The sequence below is a fragment of the Myotis daubentonii genome, chromosome 3, assembly GCF_963259705.1.
Source record: "Myotis daubentonii chromosome 3, mMyoDau2.1, whole genome shotgun sequence".
NCBI lineage: Eukaryota > Metazoa > Chordata > Mammalia > Chiroptera > Vespertilionidae > Myotis > Myotis daubentonii.
In genome coordinates this window covers 175769409-175784305 of record NC_081842.1, presented here as the reverse complement: position 1 = coordinate 175784305, position 14897 = coordinate 175769409, and the positions used below count along the sequence as shown (strand labels likewise).

The window sequence follows — 14897 nt, the reverse complement described above, 5'->3', positions numbered from 1 at the left end:
AGAGCCTGTGAAATATAAAAGGAGTTTGATCATCATGGGAGTGAGTAAATATCGTGTGCCATACGTTTAATCCTTAGAACAGGTGAAAGGTAGCTAGTGGATGCCTGTTTACAGCGCAGGGAAGGCTGAGTGAGCAAGCTGGGACACAGCGAGTGGGCAAAAGCCTCATTTCTGAACCAGATGGAGGTCTGTCTGCAAGCCATTTCTTTCTTTCTTCTCTGCTTAGTCCCCAAATGCCACATTGATAGTGTAGGAGAGGAGATGCAGGTCAGTAGGAATTATCATGTAAGCATAGCAATATCTGAAATAGTACAAATCCTAGAAGGCTGAAAAGTCGTCCTTTTTTGCCTTTCTGAAAATGAAAACTTGAAGAGCTTAACATGCCTTTTAAAAAAACGAATTATGCAAATAGCTGAGGTTTACTGAAGCCTTTAAATCTCAGAGTGTAAAATTTAATAAAGTCCAGTTAGCCAATAATTCCGATTCTATTCATTAGAGTCACTTGTTTAATCCTGACTTTAGTACAGTTAACACACTTCTGAAAAAAGAAAAAAATATATTTTAATGAAGTTGCAAGCTATTTAATTTTGGAATCTCCCCCCACACCGGCCCCAATAAAAGCCTGGTTTTGAGTATTCTTTATTACAGCTATATTCAGGAACTCTACCCTTTTCACAGTTTTGAAATTCTAGAAAATTCACCCACTACCTCAGGACCTCCACCTCTAGTGGACACGGGTCTCTGGAACGTTAGTGCCTCTTCGCTGAGCTTCTGAATGAGTCAGGCACGTTCTAAGCACCTGTGGGCCTGATTTAACTTCCCCAGTAGGTCAACATCATTTAAGGACCCTTATGGCACTGACTTCTCATAGGATTTTCAGTTACCCCATCCGGTGAGAAAAGCCTAGGTCTTCTCCTTCCTTACCCACCCAAAATGTTTCTGGTACTCTCGTGGCATTTTTGGATCCTCAGCTTTAGAATGGAAAAAAGCCCAAGTTTCACTTGCTTGGTGCCATTTTGAGGAACCATGCATGACTGGGTACATAAAGAACGCAGTCATTTAGAAACCGATGTAGATGATCGAAGATACATGAAGTTGAAGCTTTTAATTATGATATTGCAAAATTTTAGACATGCTACACTTTTGTGTATGTTTTTATAGAAGAGCTTTGTTGAGATATAATTCATATACCATACAACTCACCCATTTAGAGGCTATGCTTATTTTTATTTTACACTTATTTTTGACAGATCACCACAATGCTGATAGGTTAATAACGCAGTAGGAACCCTATACATATAATAAAACTAACGCCAGATTCAGTTTTGCCTTCACTTGTGTATTACATATTCATGAAAAGGACATTCAAATTCCATTTAGCACTTAATATTGAAATAAGGTCCTATTTGTATTGAAAGAAATATGAATGTTGTTACATTTCTACTGATGTTATTTAAACAATGCATAGTTAAGGTTACTAATGGAATAACATATCCCACATTTTTCTTAAGTTTCTTAATTTAAAAACACTACCTAGAAATGACTTTAATTGGTAATTTTTAAAGTTACTCTTTTAATATGCACACCGTATTATTAATATGATTTGAATTGCTTCGCCCTGGATTAAACTGGAATGTTTCTTATTTGTAGGGAGCAGCTGCAGATGACGGCCGATTGAAGCGAGGTGATCAAATTTTAGCTGTTAATGGCGAGACCCTAGAAGGTGTCACTCATGAGCAAGCTGTGGCCATTCTAAAACGCCAGAGAGGGGCTGTAATCCTAACCGTGCTGTCATGAGCCTCAGGTCCTGATCACAAGCTAGATGTAGAGCACCCACAGGAAGATGAAGCTATGAGAGGATGAGAAGCAACTTCAACTAAAACCCACCTTCACCGATTCTTACTGTCTCGTCCTCTCTGCTCAGGAGAGACGGCTGAGATTCACGTGGATTTCCCACATCAACAGTCATCTCCCTAGTGCTTCCCAGCATCTGTCTCCTCTTGGTGAAGTTGAATGAGTCTTATCTGCTTTGCATTTAACATCGATGTTCATCAACTAGTAGTAACTGGTTCTGATTATATTTGCTGAAACTGAAGTTAACAACCACTCGTTCTGTATGCCCTGCTCTCCCCATCCCTACTCAAACAGAAGCTTAACAGTGACCTCAGATCTCGTCTGGTGAACAGAAACAAATGTTAAGCAACTGTCATCTCACTCCTGATTTACTTATGCTAATTGTCTCTTCCAGTATGCCAGAAAACATTAGCCGTGTAATTAATTTACCAGTGATCCCCAGGATGAAATACCAACTTCTCCTATGGAAAATTACTGTGCTCTCTTCTGTACGACTTACAGTCAAATAAGTCTCACACTCATTTCTTGGGATGGATCTTTATACATTAGTCATTGGTGATTATGATGAGTCAGTTTGCAGACTGTAATCTGAAAACTCTGAAAGGCTTTTGAATTATTTTCTTAGTTACAAAAATGCTGACCTAGCAAAAGCACCTATTCTCAACAGGAACAATTAGCATCCATGTTCTGAATTCTAACAATGCTAAATTATGTTCAAGTCTGGGAAGTCCATCTGGAGGTAATGGCATCTCAGTATCATTCCCACCCCTTGGTCTTCAGACGGGGGTGGAAACCCCCAAAACCACACTGCAGAGATCAGCAAGTTTTGCCTCAAGTTAGACGAGGTCCAGGTGACCTTGGCCTTCTGGAACATGGAGTGACAAATCTAAGTATCCTTCCCCTTGGCTCCATACTGGTCAGTCTAGCAGCACAGATTGTAGGAACACAATGTACATAGCCACAAAGTGACGGAGCAAATAAACTGAGCCTAGGAATCAGTGATGGCTCCTTGGCTAATGCCTCCTGGTCCCCAGGGAGCCGCCATTTGCTGTAGTTTTGCATTTTAAGAAAGTAACTACAGCAGAAAATGCAAGCATACCTTTAAGAGTGATTAGGGACATTCTTATTCAGGTATTAGCAGGGAAAAAAATGGGGAGATGCTTATCAGTGATTGTTTTAGGTTCTTCTGTTAAAAAAAAAAAATGCACCATGAGGATGAGTACGGGCATCACTAATGGAAGTAGTTGGCATTATTTAACTAAAACACAATGCTGCAAGTGATTATCAAAATGTAAACATTACCTTTCTAATTTAAAATGTTATTTAATACATATAGGTTTTAATTGAGAATATCTTTGAGTAAATATAATCACAAAGTGCATTAACTCTCAGTGGAATATTTTGTGGCTATTCCAAAGTCTAGAGTGCCTAAATTTTATGTTGAAAATGTGTTTCATGATTGGTATTAAATTTTCTGAAATTGCACATGGCTTTTGAAATTTCTAATGTATCCAAGATATGCAATATTGTTAGGATCCTGTCTTTCAATGCATGCAAAGCTATCAACCTCTGGACATTCTACGTTAATTGTATCTGCAAGAACAGCTCAGGCATCCAAGAAGAAATGACGCCCAATAAAACTTGAAAATGCACCTTAAAACAATATATACATATATATATACTTTTGAAATGTGATTCTGCTTGATTTTGATGGAATGGCCATTAAATACACATTTTGAAGTAATACATCGTTGTTGTGTGTCTTTACGCATTGCCCTTTAGGTCATGTTACTCAAAATCTGTTGATAAAGGAATTGTGATGCTTGATATTCCTTGCTGCAGGAAACGGACAGAACTAGTGCTTCTCATAACTGGTCCTGTCTCTGCTTGCATGCCTCATCAGTAATTGCCTTTCCAAAAACACTCTTTTTGCATTAGAACATACTGACAAGCGAAGAGGTATGATGAGAAGATGGGAATTTGTGAAAGGAGTTCTCTCATCCACATATATCTTTTTGGCTTCATCATTTGGGCCATTTTTGTATTGTAGTAATATCACTAATTGGAGTTAGCGTGGGAGGGAAGTGAACCAGGAAAAGCAAAACTGCTAAATGTTTGTATGTACAAGATGTTAAGATTTTAAATAAATGTAGTTGCTTAAGGAGCAAATGGAGTCTCATTATATATGAAAAGAAAAAGTTTAACTTCTGCATCTGATTTTGTTTTTTTTCTTCAGCCATTTTATCCCCTAATAGAAAGGGGGGGCAAAAACTCCAACTTTTCACATGGTTTTCCAGTGTCCTATTAAATCTGGGACCCATTCATAGCTGTCACATGTATTAAATGTCAGGTATGCTGGGCATTCAGACAGACGCTTTACAAAGGAGCCAGTCTGGTGATCCAGAGGGTGAGTCTTGGCATCACACTAAGTTTGAATCCTAACTTACTGGGCATGTGGCCTTGTCCAAGTTACGTAAGCACCCCTTGCTTAAGTTTCTTCACTCAGAAAGGGTTGGGGGAAAGGGGAGTTTCTAAGCACTATAATGACCAAAATCCAAGTAGAACTCTTAGTATAGTGCCTGGCTCCTGGTAAGTACTACATAAATAAACATTAGCAATAAACCTCTTCTCCCATTTATGCAGGTGGCCTGAAATTAGGCACTTATGCTGGCGACTTATGGTTTCAATTGGAAATGACCTTTAAAAAATATATTCTTGAAGGTGGCTTACCTCTGAACTGTTACCCCAAATCAGAGAGCAAAGTGTGTCATTGATTACAACGGTGTGTGCTTGAGGAACTAGAGGCTGTGCTGTCAAAAGCTACAACTGAGCCGAAACCAGTGCTTCCTTCCATCATCAGCCATGCCCCTGGGATAGGAGTAACACCAACGCGATACGCCTGCCTCCCACCTTCAGGATGACGCTCTAACCAACTGAGCAACCGGCCAGGGCAAGTTTTTGACAACCTGACTCAATCTTCAGGTTCTCTATATTTAAGATGAAAAGGAAACAGTTCACTGTCTGCACAATACCAAGATAAAAACGAAAATGTGTGTGTGGCTGTGTAAGACTTTCACCTCCACCCGTTCTGAGCATTTCTTCCATGTCCAGTCACTTTAAGAAACAAGTAAGCCACTGTGGCCTGGGCCCCTGAGATGCTGCTGTCCCGCAGCAGGATCCATGCTGGGCAAAGACACGGGAGCAAAAACTTCTCCAATCCTCCCTCTAGAACCAGACTTTAGAAATGGTGGCCGCCTCTCTTTGGAGTCTGTCCTGCCCTCCACGCCGCCACTCACATTTCACAGGTGGGAGAGACATGCCAGAGGGAGTGCCTGGTTTGCCCAGTCACCCAGCTAATTTGCAAGCAGAAGAGTCTTTAATAAACCTGTGGGAATTCACCGATTTAGCAAACTATTATAGAGAACCCATGCATGACTTTTAAATTAGCCTGAATTCTTAAAAGCTTATTTCTGTTCTCCCTATAGAGCTCTATAACACAAGGCTAGAAAACAATGAAAAATAGACATATCTTTTGGATGTTGGGGAAGAAGACTTGGTCTATCAACTTGCCATACCTCTCTACAGTCTGGGAAGAATTCCCAAGGCAGGACACCTGGATGCCGTCATGGTTTAAGCATCTTCTTCTCAAGGGAGCCACAGTTCATGGCAGGTGCAGTGCCAACAGCTCCTCCTGGCTAACGTCTTGACTGGGCACGTGCCCAGCTTTCCTCTCCTGGGAGAACAAAAGAAATGGTGATGGAATAAAGAGTGCCAGCCATTCAACTCCAAAGCCATGTTTTATTTTCCTGGAACCTCAAAATAGATGTTAGAAAACAGGCTTCAATGGTCCCCACCCCTGAAGAATAAGATTTATCTGTTTTTGCCCTGCCAGCATGGCTCAGTGGTTGAGCATAGTAGACCTATGAACCAGGAGGTCACCGTTTGATTCCCGGTCAGGTCACATGCCCAGGTTGTGGGCTTGATCCCCAGTAGGGGGCGTGCAGGAGGCAGCTGATCAAAGATTCTGTCTTATCACTGATGTTTCTATCTCTCTCTCTCAAAAAAAAGATTGGGAGCAGAAATTTCTGGTCTGCCATTGTATTAGGGTTCTCCAGAGAAAGAGAACCAATGAGATATGTGTATTTATGTAAAGAGATTTATTATAAAGAACTGACTCATGCAATTATAGAAGCTGGCAAGTCCAAACTCTCTACAGCCTGGGCTGGCAGGCTCACCACCCAGGGGAGTACCTGGTGCAGATGAAGCCCCAGGCTGCGTGCCAGAGACTTCTCTCCGGTTCAGGGAGACCCAGCTTTTTGTTCTACTTGGGCCTTCCACTGGCTGGATGAGGCCCACCCACATTATAGAAGGTGCTCTGCTAACTCAAAGTCTGCTGATTTCACTGTCAGTTCCATCCAAAGAGACCCTCAGTGTTGACACATAACATTAGCTGTCACAGGCATCATGGGACCTTGAACCGAAACTCCTCTAGAATGGCTTAGGGTAATCCTTGTTCTCAACGCTTTTCCAGCCTCTTACCCCTTTTGGTGTCTCAGCTGCAGTGCAGTCACCATCAACTCCCCACCTCCCCAGACCCCCCAGGTGCAGACAGCTGAGATTTTGCCTCCGTCACCCCACCACCCAGGCACCCCTCGGCATTTGTGTTCGGTGGCTTTTCGTTGCATTTAGGGCAAAGTCCAAACTCAGCATGTTTTTGAGGCATTTCAGGATTTATCTTCTGTCTAAATCTCTGGCCGTTGTACTAATACTGGTGTCACCAAATACTTCCCAGGATAAGCCAAGCTCTCTGGCTCTTAGGCCTTAGCACACACTATTCATTAGCAATGACAGAGGAGAGAACCAAGATGGTGGCGTAAGGTACAGACCTGTGTGTGCTGCCTCCCACAACAACATTGAAACTACCAATTATAAGACAAACAGCTGTCATTCAGAACCATGGGAAAGCTGGCCCAGTGGAAGCTCTACAACAGGAAGGAAAGAAAGAAGAGCACTGAGACTGAGTAGGTTGTGTGGAGGCTCTAAGAACGGAGGTACGGAGTCTCGCGCCAGGTGGGCTGCAACTGGATGCGCGGTTTTTTTCAATTAGAAGGAGCTACAAACTCTTGAATCCACTGAGCTTGTTTGGGGCGGGATTCTGAGGTCCCAGACCCCTATGGGGAGAGGCAGACGGCCTTGCAATGGGCCGGAGAGCGAGGGTGGCTGTCTCACGGAGCTGCTCCGGCACTCGGGGGTGCAGAGACTCGGAGTTACCCTCGCTTGCTCCGCCCTGGTGATTCCTGGAGACCCTGCCCTACTCAATTTACATCCCGCCCAAGCTGTGCCAGTGGCACAAAAGGAACCACCTGCGCTTTTGCAGCCCAACCCAACAAACTGCAGATTTCATATACATACATACATAAGACAAACAGCTATCACTCCTCACATACATAAGGGACACACTCAAGAAGCAGAATCAGGTTCAGAGGAAGCTGGAGTCGGAACCACTGTACCAGCAAATGCACAAACAGGTCCACCAGATCCAGTCTCACATGGGACGCTGGGAGATGGCAGATAAGCAGTCTGTGCACTTAGTAGAAAACGAAATCCAAGCAAGCATACCAGATATTCAGCCACCAAGAATGCCTGGAGATTTTGTCCAGCAAGGAGCCGCCCAGCAAAACGTCGTGTTGCTGAGACAGCCCCCGTGAGGCTGAGACGGCCCCCGTGAGGCTGAGACGGCCCCTGTGAGGCTGGGACGGCCCCTGTGAGGCTGGGATGGCCTCTGTGAGACTGAGACGGCCCCTGGGAAGCTGAGAAAAATACCACATGATCTCACTCATTTGTGGATAATAAGGACCAGTATAGACTGATGAACAGGGATGGATACAGAGGCAGAGCAGCATTGAGCAGACTGTCAAACTACAGTGGGAAGCCTGGGGAGGGTTGGGGGGTAGGAGATCAACCGAAGGACTTGTATGCATGCATATAAGAATAACCAATGGACACAAGACACTGGGGGGTAGGGGAGGCCGGGGGAATATCAAGAGTGGGGGGAAGGAGACATGTGTAATACTCTTTGTAATACTTTAAGAAATAAAACAAAATTAAATTAAAAATAAAAAGCAATGAAGGCAGTGCTGCTCAGGGAATCAGCACAGACCAACTTCCACAGCATCACCTGGGTAAATGCAAATGGATGCTCTGCCCTGAACCAACCTCTGGGCTGGGGCCCAAAATCTTGTGTTTGAATAGGCTCTCCAATTGATTCTGATACATATGAAAGTTAGAGAACCACTCGGCTAGAGCAGCCTCCTCCTTTTTGTCTGAGTCATTTACAATTACCAAGTTCTTTCTGGAAAATGCCCATGGCCTCCAGTGGTTGGAGTCGGGCAGGAATGTTACACTGCGAGCAAGTCTGAATGAGTCGGCCACCTGTATAAACATTTGTTTGCAGGCAGCACAACACACAGCCCCCACCTGTCCAGGATGCTCAGCGAGCTGCCCTTTCTGTTCTTAACCTTGGGTGTACATTAAAATCACCTGGGGACATGTTAAATGCCCAGCGCCTGGGGGATTGCCCAGGTCAATTAAAAGGAAGTCGGGGGCCCAGCTACACAGGAGGTCATGATTTGATTCCAGGTCAGGACATATGCCCGAGTTGTGAGTTTGACCCCCAATGTGGGGTATGCAGGAGGCAGCTGATCAATGATTCTTTCTCATCATTGATGTTTCTATCTTTCTCTCCTTCTCCTTCTCCCTCTCCTTCTCCCTTCCTCTCTGAAATAAAAAATATATATATTTTTTTAAAATATATTTTATTGATTTTTTACAGAGAGGGAGGGAGAGAGATAGTTAGAAACATCGATGAGAGAAGAACATCGATCAGCTGCCTCCTGCACATCTCCTACTGGGGATGTGCCCGCAACCCAGGTACATGCCCTTGACCAGAATCGAACCTGGGACCTTTCAGTCCGCAGGCCGACGCTCTATCCACTGAGCCAAACCGGTTTTGGCATATATATATATATTTTTTTTTTAAAAAAAAAGGGAAGTGGGGGGAGGAAGGGTGAGACATAAGGTGTGTTTGTTTTGGGGTATTTATTTGGGGGGCCGGTTAAGCTCCCCAGGGGATGCCAATGTGTGGCCAGAGTTAAGAACAATGGTTTTAGGTCCTCCTACAAACACCTGGCTTGAAGCTTCACTCCTAGGCAACTGCGACAACATGCAGACTTTCTTTCCCATCAGATAACAAACCCTTCCTGATGTGGGTGAAGGTGGGAGGAAGAACGCAGAACTGAGAGTTCCAGACCAAGAAGGCTCCCCTGTTTAATCAAGGGGGAACGGGTACCTTGTCCTTCATTCTACCAACTAATTTTAAAAGTACCCTTAAGTAATTAATGCACCCTTTAATGTAGCTTTAGATGCTGTTCAAAGCCATCCCCTTTCAATTTTTTTCTTTCTCTCTTTTTTTACTTTTTTATTGAATTTACTAGTCCCAGTGCACAAATTCATGCACCAGTGGGGTCCCTCAGCCTGGCCTGCAAGATCAGGCTGAAACCAGCTCTCCAATATCCCCTGAGGGGTCCCAGATTGTGAGAGGGCGCAGGCCACGCTGGGGGACCCCACTGGTGCACGATTAGGGCTGGGGAGGGACTGTGGGAGGACTCCAGGGCATGTCCAGTCCATTTTTCTCAGTCCTGATTGGCCGGACCAGAGCAGCAAGCTCACCTCCTGGTGGTCAGTGCACCTCATAGGAGTGGTTGAGTGGCCTTAGCATATCATTAGCATACTACACTTTGATTGGTTGAATGGCCAACTGGACACTTAGCATATTAGGCTTTTATTATATAGGATTGGGGTGATTTCAATTTCAAATGACCCATCTTTGAACAGATTCCTGATTGGGGTACACCTTCATTATTAACTTACATCCTTGGGATATAGGTTAAACATAGTTTCCATGCACATCACACTATGTATGTTACAATATTTATAGAGACTATAATAAAGTCTTCTTTTAAATGTCACTTCCTAGGGAAGGCTTCCCTGACCCCATAGACCGGGATAAGTTGCTCTCCTCTGCTTGGGGTCACCCTGAGTTTCCCTAGTCATGGCAGCTAGATGGTGGAAGAGTTGGTATCAGATAACTTGTCTCTTATTTGTGCCAAATTCTGAATACCTTAAGGAGAGAAACAGTGTCTTTCTCACTATTGCATCCCCAGCACAAAATTAATGTTCAAATATTTGTTGAAATACCTGCCCAGCCAATGTGCCAGATACATTTAAAAAAAAAAAAAAAATCTCTCTCTCTCTCTGCAATTGACTTTGAAATACATTGTTTAAAAGATGGATTTATAATGGATAGACGGATGTGTGCATGGATAAGTGTGTGAGAAAAGAAGTTTAGTGAAATGTTAATGACTATCTTGGTGGTAAAAATACTCTGTAAAATTTTTCAACTTTGCTGTATGTTTGAAATTTTGCATAATAAAATATCAGAGGAACTCAATGACTCTTCGAAACAATACTTCAGGCTAGGGATTATTGTCCCCCTTGTTCACAGGAGGGGAAATTAAACATCAGAGAAGTTAGAAACCTGCTCAAGATCACACAACCGGCAGAAGCCGAGTCCGCACCCTCCCCCCCTGCTCTCAGGCCGCCTTCCCTTCCTGGCTGTCATTAGAATGCAGACCCCGCCGGCAGACAGCCCAGTTCCTCCAGGAATTAAATGGACGTATTTCATTTCCAAGATTGGGAAGAACCACTGCAGAAAACGGGGTGTGGGGGCTCCCCAACGCGACATACCTGTCTCCTTAGGAGGCCAGAGGCACGCACCTCCCCGTTCCCCGATGTCCTGACAACTTCCTTTCCTGAAAGCTCTGGAAGCCCCAGCGCAGGCCTCATGAAGCCGGGGCACGTGGTTGCTTGACAAAGACGCATCCATTAAATGCGGCTTAAGGATCAGAGCTGGGGACCAAGGGTTTGAAACCCCACTGTGACTTCCCGCTGTGACTTCCCTCCCACAGCCTCGGAGTTTTAGGTCCGTAACTGAAATATAATTACTCCCTCTTTCAAACCATTCCTAGCTATGAGTGAGGATTCTAACCAGGGAGGTTTGCCAGGCGTTTGGTTGGCCGCGTGACGGTAAGCACAGGACACGTGCTTCACTGGCGGGTTGATCTGTTTCACCTGCAGAAGCGAGAAATGAAATCCGGGCGCTGGGCCACGGGCACCCAAACTTGCTTCCTTCCCACGCGGTGCCTCAGCGCCTCCGCCCGCCGCAGCCAGCCCAGCCTGCGAGACCGCAAATGGCCGCGCGGGGGCGCACGAGAGGCGCTTCGAGTTCCTGGCCTCGGCTATGCCGGGTGCCCCAGCAGAGAGAAAAAAAAGAAGAAAAAAAGTTCATTAGCTGAGACCTCAGTGAGAACCGGAGGGGGAGGTGAAGGACGGCGCGGGGAGGCCGGCTGGAGTGAAGGCTGGTATGACCTCCAGTGAGGGTAGAGCTTCAGAATGTTGACGCTCCCACCCGGCCAGGAGGTTAACAGTACAGGAAGGTGATACAAAAAACAAAAACCCTCAGTGCAGGAACGGAGACCTTCTTCTCACAGCTGTGCGTGGTTTGGTCTTATGACCAGGCTCGGCTCCGTGGCCTTGGAATCTCCGCTTTTCCATTAGCCAAATGGATCAGTTTGTCCCCTGACAGTGAGAGGTGAGGTTTTCAGGGCTTGGGCATGGATTTCAGTACTTAGGTGTTCCCCACTCCCTTGTCCTTCCCCCTTCAGGACCTGCACTCTGGAATCTTATTGCTGGAATTTGTAATTTTATTGTGTATTTTAAATAAAATTGCTATTGTAAGATACACTTAGAAAAGTGCAGTCATTCAAATTTATTTTTTAGAAAACGTGAGGTACAATAAGACTTTTTCAGTTACTCGTGTAATATTTATTAAGAGCTAGCTATGTACCCTAACCGGTTTAGCTCAGTAGATAGAGCGTCGGCCTGCGGACTGAAAGGTCCCGACTTGATTCCGGTAGATGTTTCTCTCTCTCTCTCTCTCTCTCTCTCTCTCTCTCTCTCTCTCTCTCTCTGAAATTAATAAAAATACTTTTTAAAAGAAATAAAATCAATAAAAACATTTAAAAAATAAAATATGGTGTTTTCTCTTCGATTATATGTGGATTTAATTTCCATCTTTAATATTTCTGTACTTTCTCAAATGTTACACTTGAATGAAAACTGTTTTCTTTGGTAACCATAACACGATTTTTAAAACTGATTATTCGCTTTACAGTTTGTCCTCCATCCCATCATTTTTACTGTTTCTCAGAGTGGTTCATGAACAGTTTACATCAGAATCCTGCTGCAAGCAGGTGCACACTTAGGAATCAGAATCTCCGTTTTAACCTGGCTTCTCAGGTGAGTCTTCATTGAACACACACTGAAGTTCACAGAGCCTCGGGTTTAGCAACTAGGAAAGAGAAACCTGTGTTCAATATTAATGAACAATGGGTCTTAAGAAAGCTACTCCCACTCATGGCCAGAAGATGGCGGAGGTTTACCATTTACCTGACTCCTGAGTCGTTAGAGGGAAATCTTGTTCAAAATAAATTGCTTGATCTCATTACATAAGTCCAGGAGATCATCCTCACCCGAAATTGTGATGGGAAATGAAAGACTAGAATATTAAAAAATGAATGGGATTAGGCGTCCTGTGTCCATAGAAACCACTCTTCTCTAGAGAAAGATCATACAGTGATGGAGAACCTTTTGAGCTCGGCGTGTCAGCATTTTGAAAAACCCTAACTTAACTCTGGTGCCTTGTCACATAGAAATTTTTTGATATTTGCAACCATAGTAAAACAAAGATTTATATTTTTGGTATTTGTCTTATATATTTAAATGCCATTTAACAAAGAAAAATCAACCAAAAAAATGAGTTCGCGTGTCAGAGGTTCGCCATCACTGGATTAGGATGTGCCTTCTGGGCTCCAGTGATACTGCACCCAGAAGAAAGTTCTAACCAGCTCCTTGTTTTGTCTGGCTGCACAGCCAGGGCCAGCTTTGAGAGTAGGGTAAGTCTCTGTGGAATTCAGGAATGACAGCAGCGAAAAGGAAAGGGAGAGGCTCTCTAGTCCCAGGACTCCCTAACCCAGTGGTCGGCAAACCGAGGCTCTCGAGCCACATGCGGCTCTTTGGCCCCTTGAGTGTGGCTCTTCCACAAAATACCACGTGCGCGCCCACACGTACAGTGCAATTGAAACTTCGTGGCCCATGCCCAGAAGTTGGTTTTCAGAAAGGAGATAGACGAAACAAGTATACAAGACGAGTGTGGATGGGAGAGTTGGAAGGGGTCGACCTCAGTGAACATACCTCAATCAGATTGAGGACGTTTTTAGCAAAGGCCAGCTTAGCAGTACCCTAATTAAGTTAATAACAATGTACCTACCTATATAGTTTAAGTTTAAAAAATTTGGCTCTCAAAAGAAATTTCATGCCGAAACCGGTTTGGCTCAGTGGATAGAGCGTCGGCCTGGGGACTGAAAGGTCCCAGGTTCGATTCCGGTCAAGGGCAGGTACCTGGGTTGCGGGGACATCCCCGGTGGGGGATGTGCAGGAGGCAGCTGATTGATGTTTCTCTCATCGATGTTTCTGACTCTGTCTCTCTCCCTTTCTCTCTAAAAAATCAATAAAATATATATTTTTTTAAAAAAAAGAAATTTCAATCGTTGTACTATTGATGATATTTGGCTCTGTTGACTGATGAGTTTTCCAACCACTGCCCTAGGCTGTTGATGCCTCCTAGCCAGTTCTTCTCCTTTACTTCTGGTACTGAGGCAGGTTGGTTAGCCAGGACAAGTGTGTGCTGGGCTGCATATCTGGCACTTTGGCCAGACGGGTCATGCTGTGCTGTCTGTTCCTAAAACACATAGACAGGAAGGTACTGACATCAGGCCAGGCCTTGAGATATGGTCTCATGGCCCCTTCCCAGCACGCAGGCCTTCTTTCTCAGAAGGCCCGGAAGTCTCATTCCAAATTTGGGAGACAAAGGACTGGAAAAAGTATAAATAAAGAGAGTTTCCTCCATATTGGGGGCCCAGAATTTGAAAGACACATTTTTCTCTGGGCCTCCACAGAATTTAATAATAAAATGTAACTCCTGTAGTCGGCACTACAGTTCAGACTCTGCTCCGGCAGGGTGCTGTAACTGTAGTCGCTGGCTAGCTTAATAAAGGCTCCTAAATTTTAAATTCTGAGTCAGTGGTCTATCTCGCTGAGTGAACCCATAACAAGTGGAATAGGGAAACTAAGACTGACAGTGTAATGGCCAAGCAGTTTTCAGCCTCTAGTAAATCACAAAATCCTACCTTCCCTAACCAAAGGACATCAAATGCTTTAAACTTCTCCCCAACCAGAGTGTAAATAGCTTAAATCACCCTACTCAGGGAAATAGATAACAGAAATCTAATTAGTACCATTTGTGCCAACCACACCCAAGACCAGATGAAGTCGGGAATCAATCTCATTTTGGTGTATCCGCATAAAGTTGATGAATATTCTATTGAGATCCTCCCCTGAGGCCTCCCCTAAAATTCCCGCCTTTGAGAAAACAGATAATCCTCAAACTTGTGGTGGTGAACACACAACACAATATACAATTTTATTAACCAATGTCGCCCCACTAATTTCAATTAAAAACAACAAAACAAATACCCTCAAGACCAAGACCCCTCACGGGCTCTCTCTGCAGCAAGCCCATGGCTTTCTCCCCTCTCGAGTTCATCTTTACTTTTCTCCTCTACACTCTGAAGGGCCAGCAGGTCCTATTTGACAAGAGGATTTTGCCTTTGCCCACTCATTCATTGCTTCAGTCAACATGAGGGCCTATTACATACTAGTCATAATTTCAGGCCCAGTGGATACATCAGTGGGTTACAGTTGGGATTACCGGCTGCAGCTTGGTTCATCTCTTCGATGCAGAAAAGATTTTAAGGTCAACGGAAATGAAAGTAAAGCCGAGTGGGATTTACTGAAGATACACGCAT

At 44.2% G+C, this 14897-nt stretch overlaps 1 protein-coding gene across 11 annotated transcripts in view; it reads left to right on the top strand.

Moving 5' to 3' along the window:
* The window catches only part of PATJ (PATJ crumbs cell polarity complex component), a 305718-nt gene extending 302118 nt beyond the window's left edge, over positions 1 to 3600 (top strand). For all 11 annotated transcript variants that reach the window (XM_059689351.1, XM_059689345.1, XM_059689341.1 and 8 more), the window contains one exon: positions 1651 to 3600. In XM_059689351.1, coding sequence (XP_059545334.1) covers positions 1651 to 1678 — 28 coding nt within the window. In that variant the 3' untranslated portion in view covers positions 1679 to 3600. The remainder of the gene's footprint in view (positions 1 to 1650) is intronic.
* The last annotated feature ends 11297 nt before the right edge of the window (positions 3601 to 14897 follow it).